The 18292-nt window shown below is 38.3% G+C and overlaps 1 protein-coding gene across 1 annotated transcript in view; it reads right to left on the minus strand.

The window, feature by feature from the left end:
• Nucleotides 1–3039: 3039 nt before the first annotated feature.
• LOC140195385 (contactin-associated protein-like 2) overlaps nucleotides 3040–18292 on the minus strand; it is a 1890266-nt gene continuing 1875013 nt past the window's right edge. The window contains exons 22-24 of the mRNA XM_072253599.1: nucleotides 15794–16021; nucleotides 10449–10523; nucleotides 3040–3894 (exon numbers count right to left, since the gene is read on the minus strand). Coding sequence (XP_072109700.1) covers nucleotides 3695–3894; nucleotides 10449–10523; nucleotides 15794–16021 — 503 coding nt within the window. The 3' untranslated portion in view covers nucleotides 3040–3694. The remainder of the gene's footprint in view (nucleotides 3895–10448; nucleotides 10524–15793; nucleotides 16022–18292) is intronic.

Below are 18292 nucleotides of genomic sequence, written 5' to 3' on the forward strand. Positions count from 1 at the left end.
AAGGATGCAGCAAGATATAAATTAATTGGAAACTTGGACAAAGTGATGGTAGATGGAGTTTAATTTGGGCAAGTGTCAGGTGTTGCACTTCGAGAGGTCAAGTGTAAGAGGAAAGTATACAATATATAGCAGGACCCTTCAAAACATTGATGCACAGAAGGATCTTCAGGGTGCAAGTCCGTAGCCTGCTGGAAGTGACAACACAAGTGGATAGGGTCATGAAGAAGGGTTATGGCATTAGTCGAGCCATTAAGTTTAAAACGAGGTAAGTCAAGCTGTAGATGTTTAAAATTTCGGTTTGGTCACTTTTGGAATATTACGCATTAGTGTTCTGATCACTGCATTACAGGAAGGATGTGGGTGCAGAGGAGATTCACCAGGATGTTGTCTGGATTGGAATGTATCAGCTGTAAGAAGAGGTTGGACAAAATTATATTACATATGAGAAATGTTTGAAGGAAACTTGTGAAGCAAGAATTTGTACACAGAAAGGGGAGTGGTGACTGAAACTATACGTTCAGGAGGAGATGATGAAGCAGTTAGTAATGTTTAAGAGACATTGAAACAAGCACATTAGCAGGCATGGAATAGAAGGATACAGACCATGTGTGGGTAGGATGGGATTAGGTTAGATTGACATCATGGTTGATGCTGAAGGGCCTGTCCCTGTGCTGTAATGTTCCATGTTAGTGCTGTGCAACTCTTCTCCTGCACCAGTACAGGAAATTTCTATGAATTTCCTAATGTAAGAGGTGAGGAGTAGCCACTTCCTTGCCATGAGGAATCCAGCAAAAGGGGACAGTGGGGGGGTGGGGGGGGAACTAACAATGCCTCACCTTTCACCCTGTGAGCCTCTGCGTACAGCATACCATCCTTCGTCATTTTCACCAGCTGCAACAAGGTCCCACCACCAGCCACAGCTTCTCTTCCCCACTCCTTTCTGCCTTAGATACAGGAGTAGAACAAGGCCCATTGAGTCTGCTCCACTACTTAATCATTGCTGATTTTTTTAGCCCAATTTTCCTGCCCCTCCTCAAATCTTAAACCCCCTTTACCAATCAATAACTTAACAATCTCTGCCTTAAACACATTCCCCCCACCCCCGTTCATAGGAAGTACACCTTCCATGAGATCCTGGTTCTCGCTTCCCTCCCCATCCATCCTTTCCTAAGGCCTGGCAGTACAGGTAACACTTGTCCTTGCATCTCCTCCCTCAAGACCATCCAGAGATCTAAATAGCACTCTCAGGTGAGGCAAAGATTCACATGCATCTCCTACAACCTCTCCTACTTCACTCACTGTCCCTGGTGTTATTGCCTCTATATTAATTATTTATTTTTTATTTAGTGAGGGAGCGTGGCATAGGCCTTTTCAGCCACACTGCCCCAGCAACTCCACAACTCTGATTAACCCTAATCTAATCATGAGACAATTTACAATGACCAATTATACCCGTTCAATTTTTGTACTTTGGACTGTGGGAAGAAATCGGAGCACCTGGGGAAAATGCATGCATTCCACGGGAAGGACATACAGAGACTTTGGCTAGAATTGAACTTTGAACACTGGAATGTTCTGAGCTGAAATAGCTGCTACGCTACTATGGGCAAGGCCAAACATGGTCTGGGCAACAATTTCACAGAGTGCCTATGTTCAATCCACAATGCTATCCTGAGCTGCCGGCTGCAGACCATTTCATCTCTCCTCTCCATTCCCACACTGAGTTGTCTATCCTCAGCCTTGCCCTTGCCAAGATGAAGCCCAACACAAACTGGAAGAACTTCATTTTCTGCCTGAGGATTCTACAACCCAATGGCATGAATATTGAGTTTTTCAGTTGCAGGTAACTCTTTCTCCCCCTCTCCCTCCTGCTTCCATCCACTCACTACACACACAGTTCACCCACAGGTTCTTCCCACTACCACAGTCTGGTCCTGCCATTTACCACTCCCCTAATGGTTCCCATTCTCACCTTCTTTTCTTATCCAGCACTGGTAGCCTTTGTATTCCTGCTTAACTCACTCCAGTAGCTGTCCCAGTCTTCTCAAACCTCTCCTTCCACTTTGCTTCAATTGTTTATTGCTGGAGGATTAGATATGGGTTGGTATGTGACACAAGCTGATTGATAGCAATGGAGGAACGATGGCAAGATGTGTCACCTTTGTACTGAAGGCTGTCTATGGTTTCATAAGTTATAGAATACATAAATCACGGTCAATTACATGAAAAATTGTCCAACTGCTTTGCATCTGCATATAATCTTCAACTTATATTAACAGACAGATACAACCATTAAATTTTGATGCCCTTTGCAGAAATATTTCGGAAACCTTCTCTGGAGTTTACAGCAGAGCCACATGTAAAAATTAACAAGGAACAATCAATTGATCAATATCTCCATCATGGAGAAATGTGAAATAAACTTGCATTTTATACAGAATATTCCATCTCTGATAGGTATAATTCCTTAAAAAGATTATCAAAAAGCAACAAAGACCAACATTTACAGCAAGGCGCTTTAATATTGTACTTTTCCTCCCACCCACCCTTTCCTTTGAACCAAACTACAGTACATACTTTAAATAAGGTATGACACAATTTGGAAATTTAAAAATTTATAAACTATTCTAAATTCCTGAACAGAAAACACCATGTGTAAGAGTGTGGTTTTTAATTAAGAATACAATGGATCACATCCCCATCAGTTCAAAGGGAATTACAGGTAACTTCGGAGCTTTCACAATGTAAATATCCGAGAGCCCCTAAACATGCAAAATAAGATCCTGCTCTACCTCACTGGACTAGTTTGTAGCAGTGATTTTCTCCCTGCCAATGCAGCAATTTCTTAATAGCAGAAATAATGGTTACTGGCACTGCACAAAGTTTTACCATAGAAGGTTAGAAATGGACAAGATAATGAACATTTGTAAAATATAATAAAAATATATACAGTGACAACAAGTTAAGGACAGAAATCATTAGGCAATACAAATGAAATGCTAACATCATTTGCTGTGTACACCTCGGTACTTTGTCGGTTACCATGGGCAACGTGGGTGAGGAGACATCTCTCATCATGTACTCTGGTCACCAATTCTTCCCCCATATGCACACAAAGTTAGGTCCAAAAGTAAATCTCTGTGACCATTTTATTTATTTCTTATCTGTCAAGTACCTCTACAAAACAAGCCATTTTTAACAACTAAACAATAATTGAAAAAGATACGAAATATGCAACCAGCTTAAAATGGCAAATTAGTTTCTTTAAAAAAAGAAGCAAGTTGTTTTAACCACAGCATGCCAAATCATTCTTTTCACAAACTCTGGCAATGATGATTTACCTGTTTTCTTTGTAAAATACAACAACTTCATAAGTTTTTTCAGCAACAAAAGCAAACTGTATACTTTTATGATCTACATAAAACTTATTTACAAAGGGTATTTGGCATATGTGTAATCACCTATACTATCAGCTTTTTGTTCTGAAGTGTAAATGTATTCAGATACAAATTGTATTCACAAACTCAGGGAAAATTGCCGTTGAAACTGGTGGTAATCCATAGAATCAGATATTTACGTTTCTTTTAAATCTTATTTTCTGTTTTTTTTCTTTGTTTTTCATTTTGGTTCATTTGTGCTGATCTTTCCTGAATTGCCAAAAATACACAAGAAGAAAACCTTCAGAAAGTCATCTCTAGATGAACCATTCCTTTTTACTCTCGTCAATGGTTTCTGTGAAGTTAGGATCATTGTTTATTATAGCTGCATCGGCATTTTCAGCAGACTCAGCCCCCTTGGCCTCATTGGTATGGTAGGTCCCTTTGTGGCGAAACATGTAACGGATCAAGAAGACCAATGTGCAAAGGATGGTGAAGATTACAACTGCAATAATACCTAACAGAAAGAAACACACAATTAATGAAGGGCTTGATAAGATCAAAAGAGACAGCTTTGGAATTTTTTTTTCGTCCTCTTTTTCTGATGAGAATCTGGTTCCACAGTCTCAGGCCATCTAACTCTACCCTGCTCAAGTGCCCATTATTTAGTTGCATACCTGACAGCATGAGTTACAAGTTGCAATGTTGTTACTATCAAGTAGTGTTTCACATGCTTAACTGTACTTTTCAGATAGTGCATATCATCTAAAAGAATTTGCAACATGGTTAAAAACCCATGACTTAATTTACTGGAGCAATTGTGCATGAAGGAACTACAAATACAACAGAATAACCACTCCAGGTTAAAAGAAAGTATGCCCTGACAATAACAGAGTTTTCCATGGTGAAGGAAAAGTAGCATCCATATTTGGGACAGGGAAGGAGGTAGGGACGTGTGTGTGTGTGTGTGTGTGTGTGTGTGTGTGTATGTGTGAGTGTGTGTGTATGTGTGTGTGTGTGTGTGTGTGTGTGTGTGTGTGTGTGTTTTAGATAAGCGTGCACATGAAATGTATTTACACATCAGATCAAGAGTTAATTTACAACCCTAATAACCCTAGTCCTTTGTGGTCAATGCTTGGTAGTCCAATACCGGATAACTATCCCTAACTAAACCAAGATGATCACCTTCTTAATTTTTGAAGACCTTATACTCTGGTGTGTTGTTAGTATGATATTTGACCTATTGACAATTAAAGGGCAGCACTATAGTTGTTGATGTTCCCAAATTCCTGTTTACCCACATCCACCACAACAGTAGTGACTATGGCCTTGGATGATGTTATCAAGGAAGTCTTTGTGTTATGCCGCAATACATTTTATAAAGGGCACAAGTATTGCTGTTATTATTAAGGCAGCATCCATTATTAAGGACCTCCAGCACCCAGGGCATGCCCTTTTCTCTCTGTTACCATCAGGTAGGAGGTACAGAAGCCTGAAGGCACACACTCAGTGATTCAGGAACAGCTTCTTCCCCTCTGCCATTCAATTCTAAAATGGCCATTGAACCCTTAAACACTACCTCACTTTTTAAATATATATTATTTCTGTTTTCGCATGATTTTTCATTTATTCTATATAAGTATACTGTAATTTATTTATTATTATTTTTCTTCTGTATTATGTATTACATTGAACTGCTGCTGCCAGGTTAACAAATTTCATGACACAGGCCGGTGATAATAAACTGATTCTGATCCTCATTCTACTTTACTGGTTGGATTGTACTCACTGGAAACACACTTTTTTCACTATTATTTTTCTTAATCCTTTAGACGTTATTTTTCTTGCAGAGATTGATAGGGTGTTTGCCTTTATTAGTTGACGCACTGACTTCAAGAGCTGGCAAGCTATGCTATGGCTTTATCAAACTCTGGTTAGACTGCATCTGGAGTATTGTATTCAGTTTTGGTTGCCCCATTATAAGTAAGATGTGGAGAATTTGGAGAGGTGCAGAAGAGGTTAACCAGGATGCTGCCTGGATTAGAGGGCATGCTTTATAAGAAGAAAATATACAAACTTGGGGTGCTTTTTCTAGACAGGCAGAGATTGGGGAGAGGTCTGACAGGATTATAAGATTGTGAGAGGCTTCGATAGAGTAGATAGAGTATCTTTCTTTTCCTACAGGTCAAAATCTTGAATACTAGAGGTCAGGCAAATAAGGTGAGATCAGGTAAATTCAAAGTAGGTGTGTGGAACAAATTTCCTACAGAGAGTGGTGATGGAGGCAATTCAATGGAAGCATTTAAGAGGCTCTTAGGCAGGTACATGAATGTGCAGAGAATGGAGTGACATGGGAAGTGTGCAGGAAGAAGAGATCAGTTTAGTTGGCATTTAATTACTAATTTAATTAGTGCAGTATAACATCATAGGCTGAAGGACCTGTTCCTGTGCAGTTCTGTTCTATATTCTCTATAACTACATGGGGTGTTTTGGACAAGAGATTGAAGATAAATTTCAACCTTAGTGTTCTGTTCCTACTGCACTTACTGCTTCAGCCTGGTGGTGGTGCTCTTTCAACACAGAACTCATTTAACTGGCAATAACCTCAATTACACCTGCAAAAATTGCATTTTAATGACGTAGTAGAGTGATACTGAACTCTTGTTCCAATGATTGTTGTACTGAACAAGGAATTTAATTTTACTCTCATATTAAAATTTCAATACAGAAAGTTGCACTGTCTTTGTTGATGAATAAATTATTTTTAACAAAATAGTACCATTAACATGATGATTATCTTATGCCTCCACTGATGTTGCCCTCATCCACATCTCCTTCATTTCCTAGACATTCATGCACACTCCATCTTCTTGCCACATTAACAGGGATAGAATTCCTCTTGAACTCATCTACCACCCAATGAACCTTCGCATCGAACGCATCACTCTCCACGATTTTGTGATCTTCAACAGGATCCTACCACCAAACACATTTTAACCTCCCCTGCACTCCTATTAATCCTGCCATGATTCCTTTACCCATTTGTCCGTCCCCACTAATCCCCTAGCACACATCCCTGCAAGTGACAAAAATGCTAAACTTGCCCATTAACTTCCTCCCTCACCTCCATTCAGGGCCCCGAACAGTCTTCCAGATGAGGCAGTACTTCACCTGAGAATCTGTTGGGGTCAGCTATTGTATTCAGTGCTCCTGATGTAGCCTCCTCCACATTGGTGAGTGCAACTTCCCAGTAGCCAACCATTTTAATTCCTATCTCCATCCCCGTTCTGACATGTGGCTCCTCTTTTGCCACGATGAGGTCAGGTCACCCTCAGGGTGAAGTAGCAACATCTTATATTCCATCTAGGTAGCCTCCAACCTGATGGCATGAATATCAATTTCTCTTTCTGGAATTTTTCCCTCCCCCTCCCTCTACTGTTCCCCACTCTAGCCACTTACCTCTTCTCCTCACCTGCCTATCACCTCCCCCTGGTGCCCCTCCTTCTTCCCTTTCTCCCCTGGTCTACTGTCCTCTCTGAACAGATTTCTTCTAGAACCCTTTACCTTTCCCCACCCTCCTGGCTTCATCTATCACCCTCTAGCTAGTCCTCCTTCCCCTACTCCCACCTTTTTATTCTGGTGTCTTCCCACTTCCTTTCCAGTCCTGAAGAAGGGTCTCAGCCTTATAAAAGGCTACATTTTAGCACCCCTTTATACTGCTGCATCCTGCATGAAATGACAGCACGTAGAACAGTTCAGCAAAGTAAACAACACAAATTTGACCAATGACTCCTTATAGTTCATATCCTTTAATCCAGGTGACTTCCAGGTAAACCTGTTCTTCAATCTTTCTAAAGTCCCCACAACCTTGCTGTAATGGAGTGACCAGAATTGCATACAGTACTTCTCATGCAGCCTGACCAAGGTTTTGTATAAAGTAAAAGATCTAATTACTTATTAATCCTCAATTCTGAAATGTAAGAGCGAGGAAACAGTTTTTGTTTTATCTTTTCAATTTCTGCTGGTGTTTATACGAGCTAATACGTGAAGAATATTTCTGTCTTTTCACAACAAGAACTTTTCCAAATTCGCTTTTCAAGAGCCTCCCTACACTTCACATATTGTACTCTCCATATGCCTCCCATCTTTAATCCTCTATATGAGTCATATGCTTCCTATTATTGCTCCATCCTACTCTAAATATCCCTTGTCTTTGATGGTTCCATGTTCTTGCTTCCCTAGCTTACAGGTAAAACTTGCCCTGAACCTCTCGTTGAACGCTTCCCATTGTGCAGGTGTAGACTTACCTGCAAGTAGAAGCTCTCAATTTACCATTGGTGGGTGCTGCTTTATTTTAATGGAATAAGCATTCTCCCAGTTTAAGACTTTTTTACTGGTTCATCCCTATCTTTTTTCATAAACACTATGAAATATATAGTTGTGATCACTGCCTCCAAAATGCTCCTCTAGTTGATCAGCTCCATTCCCCAAGATAAGGACCAGTATTGCTCCTTCCCTCGTTGGTCTTTAAATATTGTATCAGACATTATTAGATACTGTCTACATGGTGGCATAGCGGTTAATGTAACAATATTACAGCTTGTGGCATTGGAGTTTGAATTCGGAGTTCATATCTGATATCCTCTGTAAGCAAGTTTGTATGCTCTTTCCTGTGTGCATGGGGGTTCCTTTGGGTGCTCCAGTCTCCTCCCACAGTCCAAAGATGTACTGGTTAGTACGTTAATTGATCATTGTAAATTGTAAATTGTCCTGTGATTAGGCAGGGGTTAAATTGGTGGGTTGCTGGGCTTGAAAGGCCAGAAGGGTCTGCTTTTTAAATCAAAATATAAAACAATTCACACTTGAAAAAAAAATCTGCCTTCTCTGAGCCTTTTATGCTGATTCAATTGCAGTAATATTGGCAAAACTTAAATCTTCTGGTACTATAATGTTATATTTCTTACGCCAATTTGCAAATCCTCCTTGGAGACACAAGAGTCTGCAGATGCTGAAATCTGGAGCAACAAACAACCTGCAGGAGTTTGAGAAGTATCTGTGGTGGGGATGGAGTCACTGAAGCCCGGCATCAGGATAGAGACCGGAGAGATGAATGGCCAGAATAATGAAGTGAAACGGAGTGGTGACAAAAGAGGGAGGGAGAACATAAAAGGCCAGCAGTGCTGCACTCTGGTAAGCAACAGAGCTAAGAATGGGAATCATTAGTGGAGGAATGAATGGTATTTGGAAGCAGAACCAGAACTTTGTTCTTTGATCACCTGTTGTCTGTTGGGTGGTTGATAATACATCTTCAATAAAGTGACAATACTCTTTTTGTTTCTCATCTCTAATTATTTAGCTGCATTTGAAAAACCTTCTTGGATAACCTCCCTCAAATACTGTAATAATGTATTCCTCAGCCTCCTCCCCCTAATCCACCCCTCATTAGCTCACATGAAAATTCTGTGGTCCAGGATACCAAGCTTCCAGTTTTGCCCTCTTTCCATCATAGCTCAGTGATGGCACCAATATTGTACCTCCACATGTTAATTAAAGCTTTGAGTTTATCAAAGCTTATAAATGTACATTTACATGCCTGCTCTGCATAGTGGATATCGAAAAGATGGTATTGATTGATAGAATTTCTTTCCAAATAAATACTGAGAAGACAGAGGCCATCCTCAGTTCCTGACACAAACCTTGTTCCCTGATCATCAGTATACTCCTCTGAGAGGCAAATGCCTAGAGCATTCAGAGTGAGATTGCCAATATTCTCCTAATTACAAGGAAAATAGGCTGTCCTTTCCAAAATCAACACAGGATCTATTTTCCTTAAGATGTTTCCAATCTATAAAAGACAAGTCTGAGGCTGGAAAAGATTCAATGGATAGGATTTTTTAGTTAGTGGATGATATTGCTTGTACTCCATTGCTTTCAGTGATAGATTCAAATCTGGAGCAACTCTTTGTGCCAGTGGAAATACAGCACCTGCCAACAGCAAGGCCTCTCCACGATCACTCTGTAATTGCAGCAGCACTGAGTAGATAAATATAATCTTTATTAGCCGGGTGTGCACCAAGATATGGCTTAGATGGCCTCTACTACTGCTGCAGGATGAAGGGAGGGTGGCTGGGTTAGGATTTCCAACAATCCCAGGTTGGTGTGAGCACCCCATATTTAAAAAGGAAATTGAATAGAATAATACTAGACATTTTTTCCTGTATAATTTTCCCAGCCTGGACATCTGACATTAAAATGACCTAGTCCTGCTGAGATTAATGATTCCAGGGCCACTTAACAAATACAATGGGCCAGGTTTTTTCAATCAATAGCAGCTTGACATCTGAATTAGCTGAAACCCAGCTAAGAGCAATCCCTTCAGTGAGTACTTCTGGGGCCTGCTAGAATCTCAGAACAAACACTCAGCCATAACTTTACATCTGAAGCACAATGTTGATATTCTCCTAATATGACCTCGAGCTGAGCTTTCAATATATTCTATCCATTAGCACTTTTGTCTTCTTCCACCTCCATGGTTTGCCAATCTCCATCCCCAATGTAGCTCACTTCCTCCTGAACACCCAATGTTTCTAGTCTTAACTATGCCAGATCTCTACCGGCTGAAGGAGAGTTCTATTCTGCATAGACTTGAACTTATCCAAAATTATTTAGCTTGTGCTTATTCCTGTTTATACCACTGAGCAGACTGATTTTTAACAGTTGCTTGATTGATTGTCCTTCTTTGAAAGATCCTTGACATGGCTTGAGCTGCTGATCACTTGCATGTAAAAATCTCATTGATGTCCTCCTAGCTTTATATTAAAAGAATTACATCAATTTCCTTGTACATTATAAAGTGATAAAGAAGATCCTAAAAGAATGTCACACAGCAATTTTTGAACATTATCCTCTGCTGTGAAATTTTGAGAACAAGATTGGGATCCAAAAAAGGGACCTCACAGCAAACAGATTATTAAGAATGGTGTAGTCTCTTTGTAAATGTTTCCAGCCTCATCCTTTTATGTTTTTTTGTTCAGATTGGATAATTAGCCAAGTTCACACTCTGACACTTACCACCAATAACTGCTGAATTTTGATTCACTCCATCTGTGATGGTGGTCTCTTCTTTATATGGGAATTCTGCACTAGCTGAAAGTACAAACAAACTCAATGTCACAAGTCTAATAAATTCATTAATTAATTAGATCGAACTTTCAATAAAGACAAGTGAAGGAGTTATTGGAAGATGGTAAATCTTCAGAACTGAAGTCCTTATGCGGGAAGGTTTAGATTTTTTTTTAACAAATAGCTAAAAAAACAACAGAGGCTGTTTAAAGTAGATAACCTAGGGTGGTGTCAATCATTCTTTATATCAACATTAGTACAAATTTTGGTGATAAATTCTGTTAAAATTATTTTCTGCTGCTGACTTCAATGTGCCATCAAACGGAGAATTCCTAAACACATTGTAGATATGATTTTTACAAAAACTTCTTTGCAAAACATGGCAACCAGATTGGGTCAATTGCTATCACATCACAAGCCTTAATCAGATTATGTTTGAATAATAATCCAGATGTTTTATTGTAGTTATTGAAGGCAATCAGCTTCATTGGAGATGAGGTGGTTTTATATAACATCCTGCATCAATCAGTTTGACTGTTTATGTGCTAAAATTTGTGAAGTTGAGACACCTGATGTGTCTTCCTAAACAACACCACCAAAAACAAGTCAACATTCATCCTGCACTATAATTGTTTGTGAGATTGTAATTGTGTGCACAATGGCGGTGCGGCATAAATAGTCTTTGAATATTAACATGTTTTGATATTTTTTTAAGATACTCAAAAGGGAATTGCATAAATGCAAGCTATTCTATTTCTTTCTGTGCCCTAAAGGTTACTTCTGCAAAAAAAAAACTCATATTAGTTAAATAGGAGTAGATGTATTGATCTACATGTGGAATATATTAAAGCAAAACAGAGTTCTCCAGGAACTTCCCCTGGATCATATCCTGTTATTTTGAAGGGAGATCTGAAGAAATCTGGAAAAACTGTGCAAAAGGTAGGTTTTGATGATTCTTCCATTATTTTAACATGTGCTGGAATGACTTTACCTCTTTTGACATTGACTACTTACGGAGAACCAAAACTCCTTGAATGTACAATCCCGTCTGATGTTAGTCAATTTCAATCCTTTCAACATTTTCATCAAACTAAATAAAATTAAAATACCCACACCTAGGTGAGAGGTCTTAGATGCATATTTCAACAAGCCAAAGATTTGGTAAGATTGTGTTGCAAAACAACAATTCAGCACTGTCTCAAAGAATCCAGGGCACCAAGTTATTTTGCCTTATAAATACAGATGAGTTCTACTGTATGTAGCCCATGAGTAATTATACTATCTCTGCAGCTCTGGAACTTTGATTCAAAGTAATTTGTTGGCAAGTAGAAAACTGCTGGCACAAAAGATGCCCAGTGTTAGTTTGCTAAAGATGCTTCAAAGTTCAAAGTACATTTATTATTAAAGTATGTATATTGTACTGTATACAATCTTGAGAATTGTCTTCTAGCAGGTAGGCACACAACAAAGAAACACAGTAGAACCCATTAAAAACCCCACACGACAATGACCATCAAACATCTATAGTGTGAAAAAAGAACAAATTGTGCGAACAATTACAAAGAAAACAAATAACACACAGAACATTAACTTGGCCAATTATGGAGAAATGGGGGAATTGAAAGGCAGAATGATGGCTAGAACACAAATACTTTACTTGGTGGAATGCAATTGTTTTCATAGTGGTCTCCAAAAAGAAAGAACATGTATTTTGCAGAGGCTACCAGTTTTCTCTAACATTGGCAACCCATATGTAATGATATATTTATTTGGATAGGATTAATGAGCATTCAAAACTAAGTGGGTGACACTCCTATCAGATTTTACTCTGCTCATTTTTCAAACAAAGGCAGTTGTAGTTAGGAGCAAAGTAAAGGAGTGGACCTTTCAGATTTTTGAGCCTTGATAGCCATTTAAATAGACCACAATTGATCTGATTTCTGCTGATAGTCATTAAATGATACAAAACTACTTGATCAGAGAAGAGGTAGGTTTTTAAGACTTCTGGATGTTCTAAGAAGCTAATCTGAAATATTAATTTTATTTTAATCTTGTGTGTGGTATTGGTAACACAGCAATTACTTTGTAGAAATGGAATAACCTCCTCAAGCTACCTTTGAAGGATACAAATGGATTAAATAAAATAATATTCTTACATAAACGGTTTTATTTCCTCTCATGCCTCCCACACAACCATCTTGCTTCCATAATCTGGATTTATGAGACTTTTACATTGCATTCATTCCATTAAAATTTCCAACTCAGCAGTGATTGTGTAACTACTAAATTCATTGTAAACATATTGTATTTGGTAACTTAATCTGTGCTCAATTATATGGATCAGCACTGAGAAACCCCACAGAACAAATCAAAATAATTTGAGCAATAATGAAAATTAACTCCAAGGCTAATTTATCTGATCAAACCATTTGTTAAAATGACAGGAGGCCAGTTATACGCAAAATGAAACTAAATGAACCATTACAAGTAGTAGAAAGTCTGTCTACAAAACGTTAATTATATCAATGCAACACCAGCATATTAAAACAGTTCAGAATCTTGTGAACATCTATAAAGACCAAATCAGATTCTGAATTTTTTCTTAAAACTAATGATCATTTGTGGACTCCTGGTACTGTGACTATAGTTATTATCTTCCATGGAGTGAAGTTCTGGGAGTTGGATTACCAAAAGATTAGTTATAGATGGCTTTTGGAAGTTTATTAGTAAGCCAATTTAGTTTTATAAGAATCCAAATGCTCTTTGCTCAGAAAAATACTTCCAAAGCCTAGCTCACAATTTATAAGACTAACTGAATGGTGACATTTTAATTCTCACTCCCTGGTCTGTATAATAAATTGCAAAACTGGAACACTGTGGAAAGGCAGTCTGCCCCACTATCTACCCTATCTACCCTATTATCCTATTGACAGCTCTTGCAGTATCTGTTGTTTCACTTATTTATTTGCATTGCTTTGTTGCACTCTTTCGTTTCAGTTGTGGTTTATTTTAATTTCACCATTTCCTGTTTTCTTCTATCATTTGAGGGATTGCTTATGAATTTTCCAATTACTGATTCACTGATGGGAAAGGACCAGAGTACAGATTAGGACTAGGCAGGAATTAATGTGAAAAAGGTGCAACAGTTGTACTGGGAGGAAGTAGGAAGTGTTGCAGTTGAAGGCCTGGCTTGCAAAGATGGCATTAAGGAAAAACTAATGCTGATGTACTCAAAAGGGAGAAAAGTGGTGTGAGGAGTGTTCTCCCCAGCACTAGGATTAGGCTTACTGAGATCAATAGGAGTTAGTCCATTGATTCAATTGCTGTATGATTCTGCATCTCTTTAACCCACCTCTTTTTACTGAGCTACCTGACGCTGCAACTTGACAATTACATTTAGTCTCTTCCAACCTATTGAGTGAATTCTCTCCATTTTTAAAGTTTTTCTCATCTTTAGGTAAAATTACACTGTTGATATCCCCTTCCATCACCTTTATTGAGAGCTGACTACAGCTGACTGGACTTTTCCTGTATTTCACAGACAGTGCATAAATGGGGGATCTTCCACCAGTATTGTAGAGACATTTTGGTTAATGATACAGTAACTGGCGCATGAGACTTGAGCATGGCAAAAATGTTGTTTTTTGAGGATCACAACCTATTCAACAGTTTCATGATAACAAACAAAGTAACTTGACTGATGTCTGGCTTAAAGGTGATGGAGATCTCAGGAAGAGGCCAGTATGGAACATTCAGGTGAAAGACGATTGTCCATGCTTTACATTGGTCTTTTGCAAATGAGCTCTAGGTTTTGCCCACAACATAGATTTGAACATCACCTGCACTCATTATATGTCCCCGAAAACAAAGGATTGCCACAATTTCATGAAAAAAGAATATATCTCCTCAGTTAATAGCATTTTATGTAGTATCAACCACTCCCGTTACTGAACCCATGCTAATCTATGCAATTAATGAACTGTGCAAGTGATGCACCTAAAGCACCAGACAATGTGAATTTACCACCCACCCTGAAATGCCAAGGTTAACAATGCAATCCTTACGCTCTTTATTGCGGCTGAGCTAATGTTTCCATCAAGATTATTTTGAATCAAAGTTTGTTGATCCAGGAATAGTTATGACATGCTTATATACTTACGTCAGAACTGATTAACAAAGAGGGATAAACACTAGTACTGTGAATATAAAAAAGATCTATTTCATTGTATGGCATAAAAATTATGCAATACAAAACAAAACATTTCCTTCACTGGGAGACATATAAATTAATCCAGATTATGTCAGTCTTTCAAAATAATCACATAAATTTGGGAGTCTGAAGGCATTAGTTCATGAATTATTCAAACTAACTAACTAAAACACCTCCAGAAGGAAAAGAAATTCAGCCCCGTGCTACTGATATATTCCTCCCAGTGGCTAACTGAGTTTAAAATTTATGGACCTTGGGCACAATCCAAATTGTAACAAGCTCATCCATAGTTGGAAATATACCTGTTCACAGCAAACTAGTAGAAGCTGCTACAAAAAATAGGCTTATTTTAAATTGATGATAAAATGCTGTAATTTTGATGAATGAGCAGAGGGAAAGACAAATGTAACAGTTGATTGCAGCATCATATTTTGTCATTATGAAGAACAAGTATTGATACTGTTATACCGTAAATGAAGGAATCCAAGTAATTGAAAAAATGCACTTGATTCTAATTAAGAAACAATCACTTAAAAAAATACTAGTTTTCCAATCACAAACACGAGGAAATCTGCAGATGCTGGAATTTCAAGCAACACACATAAAGTTGCTGGTGAATGCAGCAGGCCAGGCAGCATCTCTAGGAAGAGGTACAGTTGATGTTTCGGGCCAAGACCCTTCATCAGGACTAAATGAAAGAAGAGCTAGTAAGAGATTTGAAAGAGATTTTCCAATCGCATTACTTTTCAGTGCAATAATCTTGAATCTGTCCACTCTGTTAACTGTTTGATCACAATTCAGCTTTTTTGAGTTCAATTTGATTCCATATGTAGAAATATACACCTAAATGAAGTTATTACTTTCATACCGTGACTGTTCTACAGAATGCTGTATGTGAGAACAGGCCTGTTAATGACAGAAAAGACTTCAATAGCTGAGAAATTTGTTGTTTGCCAAATTGCCTAGACAATAAATTCAAATGTAGTCCTTTAATGAACGTTAAGGGTGTAGCTCTCTCTCTCTCTCTCTCTCTCTCTCTATATATATATATATATATGTTACTTCAGAAATTGCCATCTCTTACCTGAGCCAAAATGCCAGGGATCTGTTGCAGCTGGCATTGGTGGAATAGTTAACGGAGACGCGCCACAATTGGATTCAACAAATTCTCCTTGGACATTGACTTGAGAAGAAGGACCAGGTTTCAGAGCAGCCTTGAGTGGTGCAATCTGATTAAACTGAACTCTCGACAGGCAGCCGACAAAGCCTGGAGTATTATACTTCTGCACCTCTTGGTCAATACTCCCAATTTCTGCAATAAGAGTAACAAAGATGAAAGATGAAAGATGAAAGTGGGCTGTTGTGATGTGGTGTGAAGATTAAAGATGCTGTTGGGATGGAGTGTAAAGAACAATATAATGCACACTGTCTTGAAATAGTGAGAAAGTGATGGTTCTGAGGATCAAATTCATGGAGAGTATAAATCTGCTTGACTAATATGACCTCCAGAGTGAACCATCACTCTGCGACATGGTGGATGCAATCATTTTTGTAATTGACTTTTACTTAACTCTACCTAGACTGGCTTCTCCATAACCACTTTAAAGTCATTTATTACCTGAATTTGTTCCTACCTTACATTAGTTCAGTTCTTATTTATTATTATTAATGCAGTAATTTTATTGTTCATTCAAGCATAAAACCTGGGTGGTTAAAATGAAGGTAAAAGTACAGGTAAATCAATCCTTGTATTTAATCCACTTCATTTCAGTTTGAAACCACAAAATCACATTGTTAGTGTTCACACAATCATCCTTTGTGCCAGCAGTGCAAACTACAAAATCCACTTCAATCAGCCAGTAGTTAGATGCAGAATAATACCAATGCACTGTGTTGTGACAGTTTGATTACCAAGCAATCTCACTTGACAGGTGGGGAATGAGTCAGTGCGGGTTGTTTTTCGTGAATACCCACAACAGAAAAGCAAACAATAAATAGAAACAACTCTAGATATTCTCCTTTGGAATTATTGACACAGATCTATGACTGTCTCACTGACCAGGCCAGCAAACTGCAAGAGCCTGATTAGATCTCTGGGTTAAGTAAGTCAACGGTTCCTAGCATGGTTCCCCTCCGTAGTAAGTTGTTGAATCAAAAGGTTGAAAGCCTCCACAAACATCTACTACCCAATCTCTACTCCCTGCCAAAAATAATTATGGACACATTGCCAGACAAGCCGAGCTTTGCCACTGATTTACATTGATCAAAGTGTTTATCATTTTTTCAATGAACTTATTCATCTATTTTATTGATTGCAGTAATTAATAAGCTGCAAGGGTGGAAAACATGCCTCTGAAGCCAAAATTAATGATTTTTAGCCAGATTTTCTGATTAGATTAATCTATTTTTACAAGCTCAATGTCTTTGTGTCCATCAGAAATTAAGCAGAGATCAGTTTATCTGACTCAGGAGAGAACAGCAAAAAATTGTCAATTAGAAAAGCTTAGAGGTAAAGACTGTTCACATAACTAATGCCTTGAGTGCTTACATGATAAGGTTTGTTATGTGGCATTATAATAGATGATTTGAAGATTTGTTGCCATGCACCTGGTGAATAAACAATTCTTCAGTACATGGCAAAGATGGTGGAAGGAATAAATGATGTGTGAAAGAATAGTCCCAATGATTAATGGTAATAGGTGATAGGTTTTCTGGAATCACCAACTGTTCTCACCTAAACAAAAACCAGGGAACAATTGGTGATTCGACCTCCACACAAGTTTAAAATGTAATTGGACTGGTAATGGGGAAGAGACAGCATTTGATATTGTGCTCACCGCTATTTCTCTGGGCCCAAGATTCATGAGAGTTGTTGTTAGACCAACCAAAAACAAAATTCCACTGAATGGCTACGGCTGGAATCTCCTGTTTGTCAAGGAGAGCTCTTTCAAAGTTCAGAGTAAATTATTATCAAAGTACATGTATATGTCACCATACATAACCCTGAGATTATTCTTCTTGTGGGCATACTTAATAAATTGCTAATAGATTAATAACCATAATAGAATCAATGTACACATTAGCTTGCGCATACAACCAGTGTGCAAAAGACACAAACTGCAAATACAAAAATAAAGGAATAATAATAAATAAAAAGCAATAAATATTGAGAACATGAGATGAAGAGTCCTTGCAAGTGAATCCATAGGTTGTGGGAACATTTCAATGATGAAATGAAGTTGAGTGAATTTATCCCTTTTGGATAGCAGGTCATAATATGTGTAACATCACAGCAATTGAAGATAATACACTTGGCACTAGACTATCTAGGAGCATTGTAGTGATATATTGAATGATGAATAACTCATCCTTGGAAAGCAGCAGAGACAGAAACAATGCTTTGGATTTAGAATCAGCCTGCATTTGCACATAAGGTTCAGCAATATTCTGTCCTGAGGAGCGGTCACCAACTTGTCCAAATCGTGATGCTTTGCTGCTCAAAAACAATACCAACAGACACGTTGTAAGTCAAATGGGCATAGCTGGCTGGGAACAGTCATTCCTCAAAAACTATTTATTCACT

Source organism: Mobula birostris, chromosome 3 (assembly GCF_030028105.1).
Source record: "Mobula birostris isolate sMobBir1 chromosome 3, sMobBir1.hap1, whole genome shotgun sequence".
Lineage (NCBI taxonomy): Eukaryota > Metazoa > Chordata > Chondrichthyes > Myliobatiformes > Myliobatidae > Mobula > Mobula birostris.